This window comes from Megalobrama amblycephala, linkage group LG3 (genome assembly GCF_018812025.1).
Source record: "Megalobrama amblycephala isolate DHTTF-2021 linkage group LG3, ASM1881202v1, whole genome shotgun sequence".
Taxonomy (NCBI): domain Eukaryota; kingdom Metazoa; phylum Chordata; class Actinopteri; order Cypriniformes; family Xenocyprididae; genus Megalobrama; species Megalobrama amblycephala.
In genome coordinates, this window is record NC_063046.1 from 394 (window position 1) to 22,130 (window position 21,737).

Below are 21,737 nucleotides of genomic sequence, written 5' to 3' on the forward strand. Positions count from 1 at the left end.
GTGTACATTTTAAGTTTGAAATCGGCTTGTTTTTCTGAGATTCTATCTCGCAGTAGGGGCGTGTCATTGTCTGTTTATATTTCCTTACAGGAATCGGATACGCCGGCTTTTGTTTCTTTTGTTATTGCCCCCGCCCTCCAAGGGAAGCGTGGCTACTTAGTATGCAGCGCCGGCTCTGCTGGATTCTTTAGCTGCGGAAAAAAGTGGCGAATTATTGGACATTTAGAGGCAAACAGACGATTACATCCACGAAGAAGACCCCGACAAAGAGAAAGTGTGCCCAAACGACTTATTTCATTGGAGGCAACGAGATCTGCAAGAATACTTTTCGGTTTCTTATGGGGTGAGTTTTCATAAACATCAAAGTTTGTCGTTTTGTGTTCATTCTGAGAACACATACACGTTTTCTCAAGTGTCTTTTGTTATTAGCTAGCTCAGGACTGTCGTTTTAATTTAATTACTATAACGTGCTTTTAGATGGTAATGTTAGCATCTGTTATTAATTTGAATAACGCTTCAATTGCTTGGTGTGAAAGACTTAGCCGACGTAAACCTGCCTGTTAGTGTTAGGATGTACCAGCGGCCAGAGGTGTAAAAAAAAAATAGCAGGGGACAAAAATGCACAGTTCAGAGTGGTTTTAATCCAAAAAGTGCAAACAAGTAGTTTTCCTAGTTGTGCACAGTAGCATTAGTCAAAAACAAAACAACAAAGAGAGAGAAAACAAAAACAAAAACAAAAAACAAAGGCGATAAATCAAACTTATTTATAATATATCAATAAATGTAAGTTTGGCTATGCCAATGTCCAGACCCAAAATACATGTGCAATTCAACTTCTCTATCTTCCATTTCCCTAAAATGGCTGCCTTTTAAAGCTTTGGCTCCTCCTATATTTGGAACATACCATTTTACGGGGAATACTTTTAAGTTACAAGCAGATGACAAAACAAAACCATAATTCCTTCATTATAGTTCGGCTCTACAACATCCATCATTTGCATATATTACAGTTGAAACTGCTCAAATCAATAAAGACAAGACATATAAAAAAACACTTACATCCACTGTTCTCTCCCTCCCCTATGAGGTCAGAACCAGATGGAGAAATCTGCCATGAGCAAATGTTAGCTTAAAAATGGCTACTTCCCATGTGGACAGGTTTGGCAAGTAAGAGGTGCACCCAAAGGTATGTCTAGCTGTTTGAAATGCATTGAAGTTAACTTGATAACTAAAGAAAATGAAATAAACACCTATTGTGTGAAGTATTTTTGGTATTCTTTTCTGTGTAACATTATTGGAACAGGATGCATCACTGAACATTAAACATTTAAACAAATAACAATATTTAACAGACAAAAACAAAACTAACAACTTGGGATGATAAATGGGATGTTACAACACCAAAATTAGGGCACAACATACAACTACATAAGGATGGTATAGTTTGCCGGCATTTAGTTTGTACGTATGTGTAATGGTGGAAACAGTTTGTTGTACATATACCCATGCTCAGTCCCTTCAAAATAAAAGTCCTAGGTCACAGTCAGTCTGTGACAGTTAGCATTTTTGAATTGAATGTGATGCTAATAATTTTAGCCCGTGGTGGAGAAAGTGCCACTTAATATTCTTAACAAGGATTTACTAACGTAATATTAAATGTATCAGATTAAATTCCTACTTAAGTAAAAGTATAAAGTATCCGTAGCCGTGAAATGTGCGTTATTAAGTCAAAAGTAAAAGTATGAAGAGTTTAATGTACAGGATTTTTTTTAATCCTTTGACTCAAACTAGGTCTAACCACTAACTGAGGTCTAAACCAGGAAAGATAAATTAAAAGATAAATTATTGACATTTACAATGCACATTATCCTTTATTATTAATAGTATGCGGTCTGATTTTTCCCGTTGCGTCTGTCATTGCTATGCAACCATGCAGCTTTACAGGGGGTATGGCTTATCGAAATGAGATGTAAATGAGCCCTATTGTCACTCCCAGCAGGTGAGAACAGGCGAGAACTGCACAAGTTTTAGAGGCATTTTCTCTCTTTAGAGCTTTTTTGAGTGCCTACCTTCAAATGGCCACAACTTCTCCAAATATTATCAGATTTCCATGTGTTACACATCGTTGGAAAGCTTGGAGACTACACTTTTTAGAATCTGTGAATAACTAAAAATGCCCCAGAACCGACTTGTGTCCCTACTTTCCGTGATTGGTCACATATGTCAATGTCATGTGGTTGTGCAATTCAAGGTAATAGACTGGCTTCATTGGTTGAAGGTTAGGTTATCTAAATTCAGACCAGAGCTAGACCCTATTTGTGATAGATGTAAGCAGGCACATGCCCAAGTTTGTATAACTTTTGGAAATCGCCAATAGACCCATCTCCTTTTATTGCTAAATTTGGTGTTAGAGCACAGAACATGTGCCTAAGTAGCCATAATGGTTTATATATATTTGGTCTTTGTACATTGTAATTGATACTTTATGTCTGATGGGTAGAGGGATGGGTTGTGTTGGGGATTTTGACTGTAAATACTGTAGTGTTTCATTTTCTTTATCTTGCATATTATAAAATCTTAAATAAACAGACCTTGTTTAAAAAATACACTTGCTCTTGTAAGCAAATAACTTCCAGAAAACTCTTCTTTACAATACAGAAGAAACCTCCCATAATGACCTTACTTTGGAAAGGTTCTACACACAAAATATGACTTTTCTGAACATATAGGCAGATGGTGAACCAACCAAGGATATATTCTTCCATTTAAAAAATCCAAACATTAATAAAAGCTGTTATTCTTCTTCAACTCAATCTCACACAGTTCTGTTACAGTCAGTAATGCCTTTCTGCACAGTGAATCTCTTATTTATATTATTATTTGCTATAATGAGAGAATTTGCAGGGCATGCAGAACTCAGAATCCAGTGACCACTCAAAACACTGTCTTTGTTTAATGTCTATTTTTGTGTGTGATATGAACTCTGCTATATAGACCCCTTAAAAGTTTGTAAATATTGCAATGTTTCCTGGTGGGCGGGGCTTAGCTAGAGGCAAAAAGAGGCACTGGACGCAATGTTGACGAGCGTAAGCTAGCATGTTTTAGGAGGGATTTATTAAACATGGATGCAGAAGAAGGTTCGGAACTGTCCGAATATGTACAGTCACTGACTCTGCGGGACTGTGACAGCTATTTTTGTAAATTAACTCTCGCGGATGGAAGCAGGCTGCCTGACCCATATGCCATACAGCCACAGGAGTGGCATGAAGACTTGACGGGGCTGCCGAGGGTGGAGTGGCCGGACATCTACACTTACCTCATAGAGTCACCAAGTGTTTACAGCTGAGAAAAGCTACAGGCATATAAATCCCTGGATGCAAACAACTATGTTATTAATGGTCACGTTCAGACATTACAATACAACAATTTACGTACAAATCTTTGTGTGGTGCGGTCAGAGGTGTTGCCTAGCCAGAGGCAAGGCAAGAAGGGTGACATGTACCACACCTGGGTGATCGTAAATCGAGACAACAGTACAATTTTAACGGCGAACTGCACTTGCATGTCAGTTTTAACCTAACAGTAAATAGACAACAATTTATAGTTTGCTGCAACCACTGTTATAAATCCTAATTAATATGTTTTGAAGTCATGGATGTATTAATCTTGAGGGAAAGATTTCATTGAAAACTTTAGTTTTGAACCAAAAGTGCTGTTCCTTCTATTCTGGCAGCCAAAAACACAACAAGACGACATTTTAAAGTCAAAACTTCAAACTTTTAGCACACCTGCTATGAGATCTTCCTTATGTTTTGCCTCCAGCTAGAGCGGTGATGTCACAGTGACGTAGGCGATTGAGGGGTCTATAAAGTCATGCACAGTTTTTTTTTTTTTTTTTACATGTTTTTTTTAAACTTGTAACCCACATTTGTAGCTATTTGAATATTAATACTGTATATCAGGTATAAATTGTTTCTAAACCCAAACATTACAGTTTTGCTTATTAGATAGAATCTCACACTCTCCCATGGGAAGTTCTTAATATTTTTTTGTGAGCGGGACTTTTATTTTGGTCTGGTGGTGTGACGCCATAAAGCTGCGCCGCGCTCCTGCATCAGTTGTGATTAGGCTGAATAAAGGTTTGTGTTTTTACACATTTCAAATGTTTAAATCAATGTAAACTGTTCAGTCAACTTAATAGTTTTTTTTTTTTTTTTACAAGTTATGTACAGTTAATTAACCATTATTGAAAGTAACGTTGTAGTGCTTTATTTAACATTAATGAGTGTTATTTATTCTTTTTTTTTTTGTTAATTATCTTAAACAGGACAAATACACACAAAAAAGTCGTTAAAGTGACTTAGATCCACGTGACACTATTATAAAGATGGAGTTTACTAAAGAGGAGAGTGAAGACTTTAGGATTGAAGAAACATTCAGTGTGAAACAAGAAGAAACTGAGGAACAAACAAAGGAGTTTATTAAAGAAGAGAGTGAAGACATGAAAGATGAAGAAATATTCAGTGTGAAACAAGAAGAAACTGAGGAACAAATAGGTTGGTTTCATTATCAAAGCTGAACTCAGTCATTTCATGCTTATTAAAATATCTAGCACTACATAAATTAATGTTTTTGAAGAATACAAAGAATTTCACATAACCAGACAAATACTAATGCTGCCTTCAAACTTGGAAGCAGGATCTTCTTAGGTTGATGTTCGTTGTTACGTCACACGGTAACTTCAAATGTAAAATAACATTGCATATTTGGCTGTGTAATTTAAAGATAAATCCTCATTAAAGTTAGAAAAGCTAGTGAAAAAACTGAAAGTTACTTGCACTGACATACTTTTTAAATATGCCATTGTTTTGTCTCAAGATTCACACCAGTTATGTTTTTTTTTCTTTCTGTTATGTACTGTTCCCAGATGTTAAATATTTTGTTACATTTGAACCACTGAATTTGTGGAAGTGAATTTGTATAGTGAAATAAAATGGACTGAAAATTTCAAATCTTTTGTGTAGCGGACCCCGTCCAAATGATGGTCGAAATGATGTGCACGACATGTTCTATTATTCATTACTGCTGTGATCATTATCACTCCGTAGACTATAATACCCGTCAAAATATGTCACCCTGTTGTAAGCCAGATAATGCAGACCTTATACATAATTACAACCACAAAAATTTGCAAAATCGCAATAAAGTGTTGCATTTTGTAAACAGGGTGTTTTATCATACAAACCGCTTCAGATCAGTCTGAACGAAGCACCCATATCCTAGGGAGCTGTCTTGTTGTCTCGCTGCCCTATCAGGCAATGACTTTTACGGCTGCGTTTGTGCATGAAGGCACCTCATGAAACTGATTTCAGACAAATTTCTGAGGCAGCGTAACCGTTTAATGATCTACAGCAAAATAGCGCGAGCTTTGGCGAGAACTAAACAAATATTGAATTGCTACAGTAGTAATTTTTCTTCCTAGAAATGACATCAAAAGTGGAAAATGTTGGTCATAAATATACGTGTACACAAACTGACCAGCAAACAGAACTTTTGGACACCAACTTTATTTTTCTAGCTCAAATCACAGGATTGTGGGATATCAAAGGCAGCGAAGCATACATCTATGCTGTCTTCAAAAATTGATCAGGTGAAGGTATCTCAAGAGACAGGAAGTGAAGCTAACATTGGATTTGGACATACCTTGATGCCTTGCTACCTTGAAATGTGTCCTCCGAAGGCAGTATTTTCCAGTTTTCAGATGCAGCCACTGTCTGTTCCCGCCCCTATTGTAAAGCAAAACGTGATTTGTTCTAGCAAGAGTGTGCTGTGATTAGTTGGCGCAATGTGGCCGTTGTCTGATTGTTTTGAGTAATCGTTGGGTGGAGTCAACCTATTTGTGGATTTGTCTGCAGCCTTGATGCTAAAACTGTTTCAGAATCCACAAATTCACGAGGTGATTCACAAATGCGCAGGAAGAGTTCCACAAATGCACAGGTGATAATTCACAATAAATCCAGGTAGAGTTGTGCTTGTGAAAAAAGAATTAAGAAAAGAAAAAAAGAATTACTTTATATATGACAATGGTTAAAATTGTTGAATAGTGAACTTAGTGCAGGCATCATTGTTTACATCCAAATGCCAACTCAGTATGGGCTGAAGCTGATCACATGAGCAGCATGACACATACATGTGATGCTGACACAGGATCCAGCCAATAATGAGCCGGCATTCGGACGTAAACAAGAAAGCCTGCACTGAGTTCACTACGTATGACAACGGTTCGAAATTGTTGAATAAAGTTTTTATTTTTGTTTTGTTTTTGTGCACATAAGAATTCTCGTTGCTTCATAACATTAAGTTTGAACATATGTTTTGTTCTGCTGTGCTCTCTTACTTGCAGTTGGTTTTGATGCTTAACATGTATAAATGTTTGGTTGTCTGTGGTTTGTGCCATTAAACTGGTATTTACTATTTTCTTTTTTTTCCTCAGACCTGATGGCACTGAAAGAGGAGAGTGAAGTACTAAAAGAAGAGAGTGAAGTATTGCATGAAATGGAAGAGAAAGGTCAATATAACAATCTTCATGATTTCATTACTGGAGAAAAATCTTTTAGTCGCTCACAGACAGAAAACATACCCTCACGAAAAATAGGTCAAAAGACTGGTACTAGAACTCATTTCACCTGCAAACTGTGTGGAAAGAGTTTCAGCACAAAGCGAAACCTTAAAGTCCACATGAAAATTCACATTGGAAAGAAGCCTTACACCTGCTCTCAGTGTGGAAAGAGTTTCAAACAGAAAGGAAATTTTAAAGTCCACATAAGAATTCACTCTGGAGAGAACCTATACACTTGCCTTCAGTGTGGAAAGAGTTTTAAACAGAAAGGACACTTTGAAGACCACAAAAGAATTCATACTGGAGAGAAGCCGTTCACCTGTCAACAGTGTGGAAAAAGATTCAGCCAAAAAGGAAACCTTAACAAGCACATGAATATTCACAATGGAGAGATGCCAACTCTGTCCACACATAAATTTGATCAACATGAAAACCTCAAAGTCCACATCAGAGTTCACACTGGAGAGAAGCCTTTCATCTGCCAACAGTGTGGGAAAAGTTACACTCTAAAAGAAAGCCTTACAAGGCACATAAGAATTCACACCAGAGAGAAGCCTTACACCTGCCAACAGTGTGGAAAAAATTTCAGACAAAAACAGAACCTTGACAGGCACATGAACATTCACACAGGAGAGAACTCCTACAAATGCCTTCAGTGTGGAAAGGCTTTCAATCGTGAAGAACACTTTGAAAACCACAAAAGAATTCACACTGGAGAGAAGCCGTTCACCTGTCAACAGTGTGGAAGAAGTTTTGGATTAAAACAGAACCTTGACAGGCACACGAACATTCACTCTGGAGAAAACCCCTACACATGCCTTCAGTGTGGAAAGAGTTTCAATTGTAAAGGTCAGTTGGAAAACCATGAAAGAACTCACACTGGAGATACGCCATTTGACTGCCAACAGTGTGGAAAAGGTTTCCGACAAAAAAGGAACCTTTACAAGCACATGAGCATTCACACTGGAGAGAACACCTACACATGCCTTCAGTGTGGAAAGAGTTTCAATCATAAAGAACACTTTCAAGACCACATAAGAATTCACTCTGAAGAGAACCTCTACACATGCCTTCAGTCCTTCAGTGTGGAAACAGTTTCAAACGTAAAGCAAACTTTAAAGACCACATGAGAATACACACTGGAGAGAAGCCTTATACCTGCTCTCAGTGTGGAAAGAGTTTCAAACAGAAAGGAAATTTTAAAGTCCACATAAGAATTCACTCTGGAGAGAACTTATACACATGCCTTCAGTGTGGACAGAGTTTCAAACAGAAAGAAGACTTTGAAGACCACAAAAGAATTCACACTAGAGAGACGCCGTTCACCTGTCAACAGTGTGGAGAAAGTTTCAGCCAAAAAGAAAACCTTAACAAGCACATGAATATTCACAATGGAGAGATGCCATTTATGTGTGGACATAGTTTTGATATACATGAAAACCTTAAAGTCCACATTAAAATTCACACTGGAGAGAAGCCTTTCATCTGCAAACATTGTGGAAAAAGTTACACTCTAAAAGAAAGCCTTAAAAGGCACATACGAATTCACACCAGAGAGAAGCCTTACAACTGCCAACAGTGTGGAAAGAGTTTCATTCAGAAAGGACACTTTGAAGACCACATGAGAATTCACACTGGAGAGAAGCCATTCACCTGTCAACAGTGTGGGAAAAGTTTCAGACAAAAACAGAACCTTGACAGGCACATGACCATTTACACAGGAGGGAAACCCTACACATGCCTTCTCTGTGGAAAGAGTTTCAAACAGAAGGGACATTTTGTAGACCACAAAAGAATTCACACTGGAGAGAAGCCATTCGCCTGCCAACAGTGTGGAAGAAGTTTTGGAAGAAAACAGAGCCTTGAGAGGCACATAAAAAAATCACACTAGAGAGAACTCCTACAAATGCCTTCAGTGTGGAAAGAGTTTCAATCATAAAGGACACTTTCAAGACCACATAAAAATTCACTCTGAAGAGAAGCCTTACATCTGCCAACAGTGTGGAAAAAGTTTCATACAGAAAGGAAACCTTGACAGGCACATGACCATTCACACTAGAGAGAATCCTGAAAGCATTTCAGATATAAAGAAACCTTGAAGTACCACATAAGGATTCATGTAGCAGAGAACTGTTTTCTATGTCTTCATTGTGGAATTTCAAAGACATGAATCACATTAGGAATCATGTAAGAACTCACCAGAGAGAAGCTTTTCATCACTGTGGAAAGAAACAAAGCAAACCTTGAGGTTCAAATAAGTGTCCCAGTTATACCTGATATACACTGTCTTATGCCTGGCTCACACTACAGGAGTTTTAAAAACTTATCCGATTGTAAAATCTGGTTGCAGCACACACTTCAGGAGAATCTTTGCAGATTTTCTTCCCTCAAATCTTAAACATGCTCACGCTACAAGATTTGAAATTCGCGGAGCATCACACACTACAAAATGTTATTAAGATTATCTGCCAGAGGAAGCGCGTCACGTGATCTACGCAGCAGATCGAAAGCGGATGTAAACAAAATGGATACTGAAACATGGAAACTTGCTGTAGCAATAATAATCGTTTGTTGTGAGAAAACACAAAAGCGGAAGAATAAACGAGTGTGGATGAAAAAATGGTTGAGGAGACGGGCTCAACGTGGATTGTCAGTTCTTCAGCGAGAAATGGAGGTAAAATTGACCTTTTATTACTATCGTAGTGTGCTAGAATGTTTCCATTATAATATTGCCTGCCTAGTTCAAAAGCGATAGTGTCACCTTTTAATATGTAAATCAATTGGTGCTAGTATAGTATGTATTATGAAGAAATGTATCTACTGACATAGATGTTGGAACGGGGGACGGAATCAAACATTTTAATACAGAATCTGAATTAAAATGTGTTTGAATTAAGCATACATTTCAACATTTTGTGTCATAAAATTATATCGCGCATACAGCTCAACTAACGCGATCGTTATAAAGGAAAAATATCAGTCCACATGCGTTTTAGATTTAATATGAGGGAAATAGACATGCATGCATGCGTGACACAAAAAATCTTTAACTTTTAGGTAGCAAAATATTTTTTAGTAATTCTGTCAATTACACTAAGGTTACATTACATTGTCTATATTACATTACATTGCTATATATTTGCTTCTTATTTATTAAATACGGGCAATTGATTGATAAAACATTGATCAAAATTAAGATGCAATTTATACAAAACGAATATCTTTTAAAAAGAGTTTTCTATAAAACAAAACTTAATGAAGTCGTCAAAATCATGTATTACCAAAAACAGCGCCGTTGCTAGGAGGGCGCCAGCGCCTATGCCTCGCGAGTGGATGATAGCCCTGAAGACGCCTAGCAATGATATACCTTTAGTGGTAGCATACCTTTAGTTAAGTTATACCTTAAGAGTCTTCATAGCGCGCTAAGAGACAATGTTATCGGGAAACGCAGCCCAGGTATTCATGCGTAATGGAGATTCCAAAGCGCTCTTCTTTGGTCAGAACCATGGAGAGCGATCGCGGATAGGTCTGTCCTATGCACCGAAACTTTTAACAATGCAACAAAATATTTAAAGAGCATCAAGCTATTAAAATCTATATTATGTATACGCACAGATAAAATAACAGTAGGCTATATTAGTCAATATTTTTTTATTAGGTTAAGCAGTGATTGGATAACGTTTTTTGTTTTTTTTTGAGAGAGAGAGAGAGAGAGAGGATCGTGTGTGTGTTTGAGCGAGAGAGAGAGAAACATGTATGATAAGGTACATTCCAACAGTTAATGTTTACACTTGCTAGCCTAGCGCGCAAACAACTATACTCACCTGGTACGTTTAAAACCGACGCGATCTCTCCCCAGCTCTTCTCTTTATCGGAGCGGTTATGGTACTCTTTCGATGAAACGTTGTATAAGCAGTCGTGTTCTTGCCACATTTCGACAAGGCGCTCCTCCATCTCCGAGGTCCAACGAAACCTTGATCTTGGTTTCGCGGTCGCCATTTCAAAATGTCTGTCACTTCCGTCGCGTCGTATACTTGTTTCCTATTGTCTATTGTGACAGTACTGACGTTATTACAATCTTGCTCATCCCGATAAATATCAAACATGTTTGATATGATCGGGGTGAGCCCGATTTGTGTGAGATCAGATCGGGAGGTGCAAGATTTTATCTGTGAACGTCTCACATTACCAGATAATCTGCGCCGAACATCGGAACCGATCGAGGTCGTGGACAAGATTTTTTCTCCGATTCTCGGGAGGGGAAAATCGGCATAAATCGGCCTAAAACTCCTGTAGTGTGAGCCAGGCATTACTGAGTGTGTCCTTGTTTCTTTGATTGCCAACCACGTGTATGATTCTGCCTGATCTTCTTTGATTGTTTGGACTATCCCTTTCTATTTTGGTAGCCTGATTGGACTGATATCTGTGTTTGGACCTATTGCCTGCCTGTCACTCTGCTTTTGGATTATCCCATGTGTATGTTCACGGATTGGACTGATATCCTGGTATTGACCCATTGCCTGTCTAACAGTATTTGTTTATTTCTGATGCTACTCATTAGACTCTCTGCAAATGGATTCTACTGTAATCATATCATATGTAAGGAATGGTATTATAAAAAATGAAAAAAATGGGGAAAATTATTAAAAGTTGATCAATCAATTTTGGGAAAATTAAGGCACTTGAAAGGTGTTAAATCTTATCCCGATTTTATGAGGTATTACATTTTGTTCAAGCTTTGTCCAAAGAGTTTGACTTAAAAAAGAAGGCAAGAATATATTTATTTTCCTCCACTTAACTATTAAAAACAACGCCGTGCTCAGTCCGTGATGATGGCAGTCCAGCCAGAAGAGCGTTACAGTAATCAAGCCCAGAAATGACCAGGTCCTGGACAAGAAGTTGTGTTAGAAAAGTCCTGATCTTCCTGATGTTGTGTAGTGCAAATCTGCATGTCTCAGCAATGTGGTCTTTAAAGGTCAGTTGGTCATCAAAGATTACTCCAAAATGGCTGAATTTCATGGGTTAATTGATGATGTACTGAGCTGAACTGTGAAATTTTGCTGTAGATTGGCAGGGAAGGCGAGAAGCTCAGTCTTTGCCAAGTTGAGCTGCAGGTTATGTTCTTTCATCAATGCCGAGATGTCTGCCAGACATCTTGAGATTCTTGCAGTTACCTTGCTTACTTACCTAGTCTGATGATTCTGCTGTGCACATCCAGACGTCCTGCCCTTGTCTAATGGCTTGAACATGAGCTGGCATATGCAAATATTGGGGGCGTACATATTAATGATCCCGACTGTTACGTAATAGTCGGTGTTATGTTGAGATTCGCCTGTTCTTCAGAGGTCTTTTAAACAAATGAGATTTATATAAGAAGGAGGAAACAATGGTGTTTGAGACTCACTGTATGTCATTTCCATGTACTGAACTCTTGTTATTTTACTATGCTAAGATAAATTCAATTTTTAATTCTAGGGCACCCTCAAGACTTGTATGCCTTATAAGTTTACCATTGCCCCAAAGTAAACAGATGAGAAAGTATCAAAGGCACCAGGGCTAAAGTGAAGAGAACAAAGACCTGGCTCTTTAGGAAGTTTTATTCATCCACATTCTTCACAACTTCCCATTCTTTTCTTCTCTTATCGCTAGTAAAGACTTGAATCACTTCTCTTGTTTGCCCAACGACTGAAAATTACGACCAAAAGCTGCACAATGTGGCATCATATATTATATTCCAAGTTGTGTTGTGGTAAAAATAACAACAGGATAGTGTCAGTAGCTCACTGAGAGCAGCCGCTTGACGTCATTGACGTGGAACGCACTGTGGACCTAACAAAATGGTGCCCTCCATTGTCCAAATATGTCATGGATTTTTTTAAATAACGTAAATCTTATTTTTCATTATTGCTTGTTACAATGAGAGGATTTGCAAGCATGCAGAATTCAGTCAGAATCCACTCACTTTTTTTTATTTCAAAAACAGTTTTCCAATATCTTTATTATTGAGAAAACTGATCCTAGAACAGCAGTTAAAGTGCAATCAGAAGCAAATAGAAGCTTGTTTACTGCTACAGAATACATTTTTAAAAAAAGATAATTTCTTTTTATCTCACATTTCTGACATTTTCTCGCAATTGCAAGTTTATCTCAAAATTCTGAATATCAAGCCAAATCATCTGCTCATACTGTAAACTCTTGATCAGTGAAAGTATGAGCACAATTATCATAATCTAATCCAGTTCACTTTAAATAAACCTCTTCCTGAACAGGATTTACAGACCTTGGGCTGGTTGCACAAGCTGGACGTACACCCGGTCGTAAGACTAAGCTTAAAGGGATAGTTCACCCAGAAATGAAAATTTGATGTTTATCTGTTTACCCCCAGGGCATCCAAGATGTAGTTGACTGTTTCTTCAGTAGAACACAAATGATGATTTTTAACTCCAACCGTTGCAGCCTGTCAGCCATATAATTTGTGTAAATGAGAACTCCATTTATAAGAGTAAAAAAAACACAGACAAATCCAAATTAAACCCTGCAGCTCGTGACGACACATTGATGTCCTAAGACACGAAACGATCGGTTTGTGTGTGAAAACGAACAGTATTTATATTATTTTTTACCTCTAAAACACCACTATGTCCAACTGCCTTGAGCAGCCGGTTGGTGAGGTCAGAAAACACGTCCTGATGACAGAAGTGATCTCTCGCACTTTGCTTCAATGAGCGCCAGACATCACTTCCACTGTCAGAGCACGTTCAGACCTCACTAACCGGATGTGGAGGGCAGTTGGACTTAGTGGTGTTTTAGAGGTAAAAAATTATATAAATACTGTTCGGTTTCTTTCAAACCGATCATTATATGCATAGAATTAATACCTGTTGCACCATCTGGGCGTAGCACACATCTGAGACTAAATCTTATGCCTAGTCAAAGGTAGGTGTAAAGTGAGAAGTCTTGACTTGTTTCCATGGTGAAAATAAAGATAAATAAAAATGTTGAGATGATGGCGCGTCTGGTATACAGGCTACATGATCAGCGGGTTTTCCGGTGTGAAAGAGTAATGAGAGACTGGACCAATCCGCTAGATGAAGCTACATAGAGAAATGTTTATAAGAAATAAACCTGCTTGGTGGGCATCAGATATAATAATTGTCTCACTGTTATATAGAATATATATATAGAATTTATTGAAAGGTTAATTGGTTTAGTTTCAGCAGGTTGCATATACTTACCGAATAGCTCAATCATTTTTTGTTATTTCACAATCTGAGTAATCCTTTTTCCGGCTCAGCAATCATTTTTTATCTATTTGTTGGAGCCAATAAATTCAAATTGATAACCATAGTAACGTGAACAGCGTCTCAACTAACAGTGCTTTAGAACAGTGGTTCTCAAACTTTTTTGGCTTAAGTACCCCTTTTAATGATTTTTTCAAGCCAAGTACCCCTTGACCAGATAACAACATTTTGCTTTAAAATACAGTGAAATGATAGGGAGCCCAGATGCTGGGGAAACAGTGTAGCAGCCAGCAGATGCCAATTTGAGTTCTGAATAAGAATAACAGTGAGACAATTATTATATTTGATGCCCACCAAGCAGGTTTATTTCTTATAAACATTTCTCTATGTAGCTTTATGCAACTATGTAAATCTCAGTAAAAGGTAAATTAGTGTTTTTTCAGTTCAATAAAAGTTCATTGTGATCATTTTTTAACTATTTTTCAACAGTTCATTTTTTTCTTCGTTTCAACTTTTTTTTTTAATGTGTTTCAAGTTTCAGCACATTTTAACTAAAAGTTCAGTTTTCATATATGTCTCTATACAAGTCCAGTATGGCCATTTGTGTCCATCAGTGATCCTTTCAATGGGATACATGGGCCTGTCCTTCACTTAAGATCTTTGACATTCTTGGTGGCAGGGAAGCTACAGCTGTTATCAGACTATTTTCAAGGCAAAGTCTGTTTCTTTGTTTCGTTTTAATCTGGGTCATTGCTGAAAATGAGGTTTCACAGAGGTAGGTAGAGCCAAATGGGAGTAGGTGCTCCAAAGCGCTTTTCCCTAGCTCAGGGTGCTCTCTCCTCACACACACCACAAACTCTGTCAGGGAACAGTTTTCAAAAGTAGTCTGCAACCCACGGTCTGTGGATAAATCCAGTAGCTCCTCCCTCAGGTGGACAGGTAGCATGCCACGGTTGCTTTGGGAAAGTGTAAATGGGTTTCTAACCCAATCCAATTGCTCAGACTTATCTCTTACATCAGGGAAGTATGATTTGAAACTAGAAATCACGTTAGCCAAGTGTCCATCCAGAAAGGTTTTTACTGTGTCTCTCTCCATATTCTCACTTATGACGAAGCTATCAAACTGAGGAAAACAGCTGAAATCGCCCTCTGCACACAGTGTCTTCCACAGCTCCGCTTTCTTGAGAAAACCTCCAACTCGGTCATAAAGTTTCAAAATCGTAGAGTCCCTGCCTTGCAGACTGAGATTGAGCTCGTTCAGTTTAGTAAAAATATCTGCAAGATACGCTAGTTTGGCAATCCAATTATTGTCCTTAAACAAAGAGGCAAGAGGGGACGCATTGTCTGACAAAAAGCAACACACCTCATTTCGCAGCTTGAACAGCCTATTCAGTACTTTGCCTCTCGAAAGCCAGCGGACTTCGGTGTGTAAAAGGAGTTTGGTGTGTTCAGATCCCATGCCATCACATAATCTCCAAAACAGACGTGCATTCAGTGGCCGCGACTTTATGAAATTGATTACCTTGACAGCGTCATTCAAAACGGAATTAAGCTCTGGGCTCATCTTCTTTGATGCCAGGGCGTCTCTGTGTATAAAACAGTGTGTCCACAGAATGTCGGGATTCTTCTGCCTTATGTGCGCGATGAGGCCTTTGAAACGACCCGTCATCGATGCTGCTGCGTCAGTGCACACACTGGTACAGGATTTCCAGCTGATTTCATGTTCTGCGAAAAACGAACTAACAACGTTGAAAATATCCTGTCCAGTTGTTCTCCCCTCCAGTGTTTTGCAAAAAAGTATGTGTTTGCGAATGTCACTGGTATCCACATATCTCGCAAAAGCAACCAATTGTGCCTGTCCACTGATATCAACCGATTCATCCAACTGAAGTGAAAATGATTCACTAGCCCTGAGTTTATCTACCACTTGCTCAACAATATCAGTCCCCATCTTGTCAATTCTATGCAAAACGGTGTCATTTGACAGCGGTACAGTTTTGAGCTTATCTGCTGCTGTTTTATCCACCATGGTCTCAGCGAGCACAGCTGCAGCAGGAATTATCAGTTCCTCAGCCAGACTAAATGGCTTTTTAGCTTTCGCCAAAAGTAAAGACACAGCATACGATGCTTCGAGGGCTTTTGCTGATACACTTGTTGCTTTTTTCATGTTATCTTGGCATGATGTGAATTCATTAAATTTTCTTCTGAAAAACTCCAGTGAGTTCCCGGCCTGCTGTGGGTGTTTAGTCCGGAGATGCCGTTGAAGATGAGATGACTTCATTGCGCTGTTAGCTAACAGATCACCGCATAAAAAGCACAGCGCTGAGGGAGGGTTATGTGAAGTAGATGTAAATCCCATCCCTATGTATTCATCACGAAACTGGCGGTATTTTTGAGGCTCTGTTTTTTTAAAAATTTTTTGTAGTATGTTCGTCTTCTGTTGGAGGAGCTTGTCCTCTATTAAGAAGCCACCTGTCCATTTTATCACATCGTAACCTACATTATTTTGCGCGCTGACACTGCTCCCGATGCTGGATCCGCTGCTCAATAAATAACTAATAAATTGAAATGCATTTTAAATTTATGATTTCATTTTCAATACATCTTTGTGTAGTCCTAATATAATATAAAAATACAATAACTTATTTTCATGATGTATTCCAAAATGTTTCTGTTTCTGCTTTCTTTCATGTACCCCCTGCAGTACCCCCAAGTACCCCTAGGGGTACGCGTACCCCCATTTGAGAACCACTGCTTTAGAACATGTCAGCGTGTACGCGCATCATCTATGCTAAGCGTACCTGCGCCTAGTCGTAGTTTTAGATGGTGCAACAGGTGTAAATATTCATCAGAAAGCTGGACGTAACTAAGTCCAGCGTAGAGCTTACACCCAACTTTTTTTATGTCCAGCTGCTGCAACCAGCCCCTGATGCTCTGACAACTCTGAGAAAAGATGAAAACAAGGATTGAGTCTAATCATCATGAGTTCAATCCAGATCACTCAGAAATATATTAGGAATGAAAGAAGGAAAACTGTAAGCTGAACTCTGAAATCAGTCCAGATGAATCACATCATTACTGTAAATGTCAGAATTGTTGGAGTTTCTTTGTTCAGTGGTTCATGCTGCTCGTCCTGATCTAGAAAGTATCCTGACATGATAAACCATGTTTTTCTACATGAACTGTGGTAATACCATGCTCTGAATTCATCATGTAGTGTTGTGGAGAATAATGTCAGTGTTTTCTTTCTATATCTGTCATGTGATCGTCCTGCTGCTGCTCTCAGTGCTGTAATGAACACAAATAATTCAATTTATTAATATACTTCACTTTCATCAGAGCAGAGAGAGTCAATGATGAAGTGTTTCAATAGAGGACGTCAAACACTCTCATGAGCTTCTGCATCGAGCAGCACATTCATAGACGAGCGACCTATGCAAGTTATAGATGACCTTTCATCTTCCTGAAAGATGAGCCAATCCATCTCGATTATGACCTGTCAGTATTTCTACATTAGATAAAAACCTACTGTTCCTGCAAGACTTAATTTAATTTCTGTCTTTGTTCTGTTTTTGTCCTGTTGTCTAAGACTTGCATTTACATGTATTTTAAACTTGTAACCCACATTTGTATTTGAATATTAACTGTAATATCAGGTATAAATGGTTTCTACACCCAAACATTATTAGACAGAATCTCACACCCTTTCATTAGTAGTTATTAAAATTGTCTTGGGTGTATACATACAGAAGCGTGTGAATGGGACTTTTATTTTGGTTTGGTTTTGTGACGTCATAAAGCGGCGCCGCGCTCCAGCATCTGTTGTGATTCGGCTGGAGAAAGGTTTGATTCTTTTTTACACATTTACAGTTTTTAAATCAATTCAAACTGTTCAGTCAAATTTTTTTTTTTACAAGGTATGTACAGTTAATTAACCATTTTTGAATGTAACGTTGCAGTGCTTTATTTAACATTGAGCGCTTATTTTTGGTAGTAAATCCCACTTTTGAGTAACAGAAAATGAGCGTCTTGAATCAGTTAAACACCGCAATCTGACGTTACAAGTAAATGAACGAGAACAACAAACACAATGTGTAATGGCAGCTTTTACAAACCAACAACAAATGTTTTCATAAAAGTGTAATTTATTAAATGTGATGTATGAATAGTTGAATACGAAATATAAATAATAAATATCCATTTTATATATATCATGGTCGTCTCAGTAGGATAAGAAAACAATCCATATTACATATAAAACCATAAAACCACCACAAATATTATAAATTATGACATTAAAAAGAGAGCAAATTGTGCGATAAATCCCGCCTCTTGTTTACATGTGCGTTCACCCAGTTAAATATCACCGCTTTATGTCACGTTAAAATCAATACACAAATAAAATATATCGTTTAAATTATTATTGTCTTTAGTTATTATTTTGGAATTAATATAGAAATGTTTAAAACACTAACTTGATGAGAATTGATGGTCTCTAACTTGATGGTTTTGATAAATTGAACATTACGTTGTTAATGTAAAATTACAAAATAGAATTGTCTTTGGTTTCTTTTTTGATGTAATGTTCATTTAACAAGAAAGATGTGTCAACGTTAAGACTAATGCATGAATTTACATTGATTCATAAATAAAAAATGTGCCGCCTCATTTCAGAACACCACTGCAAGCCACTGGTATGATATATATAAGATTTTAATCAGGTGATTTAAGTCCATTAACTTACTCTGACTGACTCTCTTGCCAGCAATTGAGATGCACTTATTTAGTTTGGAATTATTTTTCTTCCTGTTAATTATTCCTAAACAGGACAAACACAGAAAACCTCCTGTTGAAGTAACTAAGATATATGTGACACTATTATAAAGATGGAGTTTATTAAAGAGGAGAGTGAAGACATAAAGATGGAGTTTATTAAAGAGGAGAGTGAAGACATGAGGATTGAAGCAACATTCACAGTGAAACAAGAAGAAACGGAGGAACAAACAGGTTGGTTTCATTTTCAGAACTCAGTCATTTCATCCTTACCATCAATATGATAATTGTACATGTTCATACCATGATCTACCGCCATATTGTTAACCCTAGAAACAAAGCAACAGAAAGCAATATGGGTCTTCCTCAGATGTAATGTTTGTTCAGGGGTTGGGGGAATAACATATGCTTTGCGGTCAAAAAAGCTGCTCTCATGTAGCCTACACAGGAAGGGAAACCACTTCAACAAGACATTGAATTAAATGTAAACACAGCTTTTGTCTCAATCAGCTTTTCAGCTGGCCCTGATAATGATAACATACTGCTTGTTACATTTCAGTGAATCAGTTTTTGTGAAGGAATTACTCTCTCTACCTGTTGCTCTGGTCATCACAAACACCTGCTTATAGGGCTGTCGCGATAACCGCAATATTGTTATACCGTGTTATTGACAAGCCAACTGCAATATTTGCAAGTTTTCTATTTTTTGAAAGGTTATGACCTTCTCGTTTTACACTTCATGCATGTGTACTAAATATTAAAGGTGCCCTAGAATCAAAAATTGAATTTACCTCTGCATAATCGAATAACGAGTTCAGTACATGGAAAAGACATAAATTGAGTTTCAAACTCCATTGCTTCCTCCTCCTTATATAAATCTCATTTGTTTAAAAGACCTCCGAAGAACAGGCGAATCTCAACATAACACCGACTGTTACGTAACAGTCGGGATCATTCATATGTACGCCCCCAATATTTGCATATGCCAGCCCATGTTCAAGGAATTAGACAAGGGCAGTATTAACGTCTGGATCTGTGCACAGCTGAATCATCAGACTAGGTAAGCAAGCAAAGACAACAGCAAAAAATGGCAGATGGAGCAATAATAACTGACATGATCCATGATATCATGATATTTTTAGTGATATTTGTAAATTGTCTTTCTAAATGTTTCGTTAGCATGTTGCTAATGTACTGTTAAATGTGGTTAAAGTTACCATCGTTTATTACCGTATTCACGGAGACAAGAGCCGTCGCTATTTTCATTTTTAAAACACTTGCAGTCTGTATAATTCATAAACAACTTCATTCTTTATAAATCTCTCCAACAGTGTGTAATGTTAGCTTTAGCCATGGATCACAGCCTCAAAACTCATTCAGAATCAAATGTAAACATCCAAATAAATACTATACTCAAATAATCCGATGCATGCATGCAGCATGCATGACGAACATCTTGTAAAGATCCATTTGAGGGTTATATTAGCTGTGTGAACTTTGTAAATGCACTGTATAACTGCACTTATAGTCGAGAGTTTGAGGGGCAGGGAGCGTGCGATTTAAAGGGGCCGCAGCATGAATCGATGCATAGTTAATGATGCCCCAAAATAGGCAGTTAAAAAAATTAGTTAAAAAAAATTCTATGGGATATTTTGAGCTGAAACTTCACAGACACATTCAGGGGACACCTTAGACTTATATTACATCTTTTGAAAAGACGTTCTACGGCACCTTTAAATAAACTAATAATGATAGCATAATGTGTACCATGGTGATTTGTACAGAGGCTCCGTAGATTTGCACTAAACAGACAGTGAATGTGAGAGAGATCGACTGAGTGCATGCGATTACTTGCATCTGTCCTTCAGGCCGAGACATATTTGTGAAAAAAGGTTGTCCTCTCCAACGATAGGAATCTCTCCCTTAGCATCAGTGCGTTACTAGTCAGCTGTGCCTTATAAAGTGGCGCTCAAAGTTCAAATTATTTCAACAGCTTGTTTCATTACATCTATCTCTAAATGAATCAGCATTTTGTGTAGTTGAATAAATGGTTTAACACTCTGAGGTCTGAGGGTATCGCCGGCGATACCACCGCGGTTTTTTTCTTACCTGTGTGAAAGAGACTCAAAACACTCCGTTAATGTTGCACATACAATTAAGAGTTATACACCATTTTAATCTGTGGAATATCTTCTTTTATTTGTATACACTCAGAGTAACAACAAAATGTTGTGCTTTTTGTAAAATAAAGAAAACTAACATGATGCGTGATTTCTCGTCTCCCTCTGAACGAAGTCCAATCTGATAGTTCTCAGAAAATTAACTGTAACTTAGTGAATACTAATCACAACAAAAATTCTGTGTTTATGTAATCTGTATGAAAAGAGAGCCATGTCAGAAGCCCGTGATTCAGCTCATTATCCGCTAATGCGGCCACGCCCACGGAGGGAGCGCTATTCAGACGCAAATTCAGTCAATACATGCATTCATCGTCTCAATCGTGTATTTATTGTCTTGAAAAGTGTTTTGAATAGCCATAGTTAGTGATCTCTGTCCTCTGTTCGGTTAGTTCCTGGATTGCCTATTCTTCTTTAGCAGGCATTTGTGGACTAAAGGTGTACAGAGCGCCCTAAGGAATGTGAGTATGAATTGAAAACACAGTATCCAGCGCTCATAGTAATGACAATAAATCCTGAACAAATATTACTCCTCTGTATAGAAAATTGACAAACATATGAGAATCCATCAATATTTCTCAAAATGTGCATGCTTTTAAGCTAAAAGCCTATATGAAATGCCATAACAGAAACGTAAGGTAACATAAGTGTTCAGACACTTTGCATCACAGAAATACATTATATTTTAAAGAATATAATAGAATACCATTATTTTAAATTGTAATAATATTTCACAGTATTGCTGTTTTTTCTGTATGTTTGATTTACACCATGATGAGATTTGAATCATGATCACAGAGGGTTTTTTCACAGCCTACCTGACTGAAAGGCCTCATTAATATGCAAGTCATTTCAGGTCATTATTATGTGATTCTTTTGTCTTCTCAGGTGAGAATCACCCATTATACATGAGGATTCACGCCTCCA

General features: G+C 37.7%; 1 protein-coding gene across 2 annotated transcripts; it reads left to right on the forward strand.

Annotated features, from left to right (window-relative positions):
* The first annotated feature begins 4,086 nt into the window (after window positions 1-4,086).
* Window positions 4,087-19,495, forward strand: LOC125264200 (gastrula zinc finger protein XlCGF57.1-like). Of its 2 annotated transcripts, XM_048183405.1 has the most exons (4): window positions 4,087-4,139; window positions 4,328-4,556; window positions 6,494-9,293; window positions 18,688-19,495. In XM_048183405.1, the coding sequence occupies exons 2-3, from the start codon at window positions 4,388-4,390 to the stop codon at window positions 7,747-7,749; spliced, it is 1,425 nt and encodes a 474-aa protein (XP_048039362.1). In that variant the 5' UTR covers window positions 4,087-4,139; window positions 4,328-4,387; the 3' UTR covers window positions 7,750-9,293; window positions 18,688-19,495. The 2 variants fall into 2 exon arrangements, 1 of the variants encoding a protein (XP_048039362.1); XR_007184023.1 differs by lacking the exons at window positions 4,087-4,139; window positions 4,328-4,556; window positions 6,494-9,293 and adding an exon at window positions 17,621-17,703.
* Window positions 19,496-21,737: the final 2,242 nt, after the last annotated feature.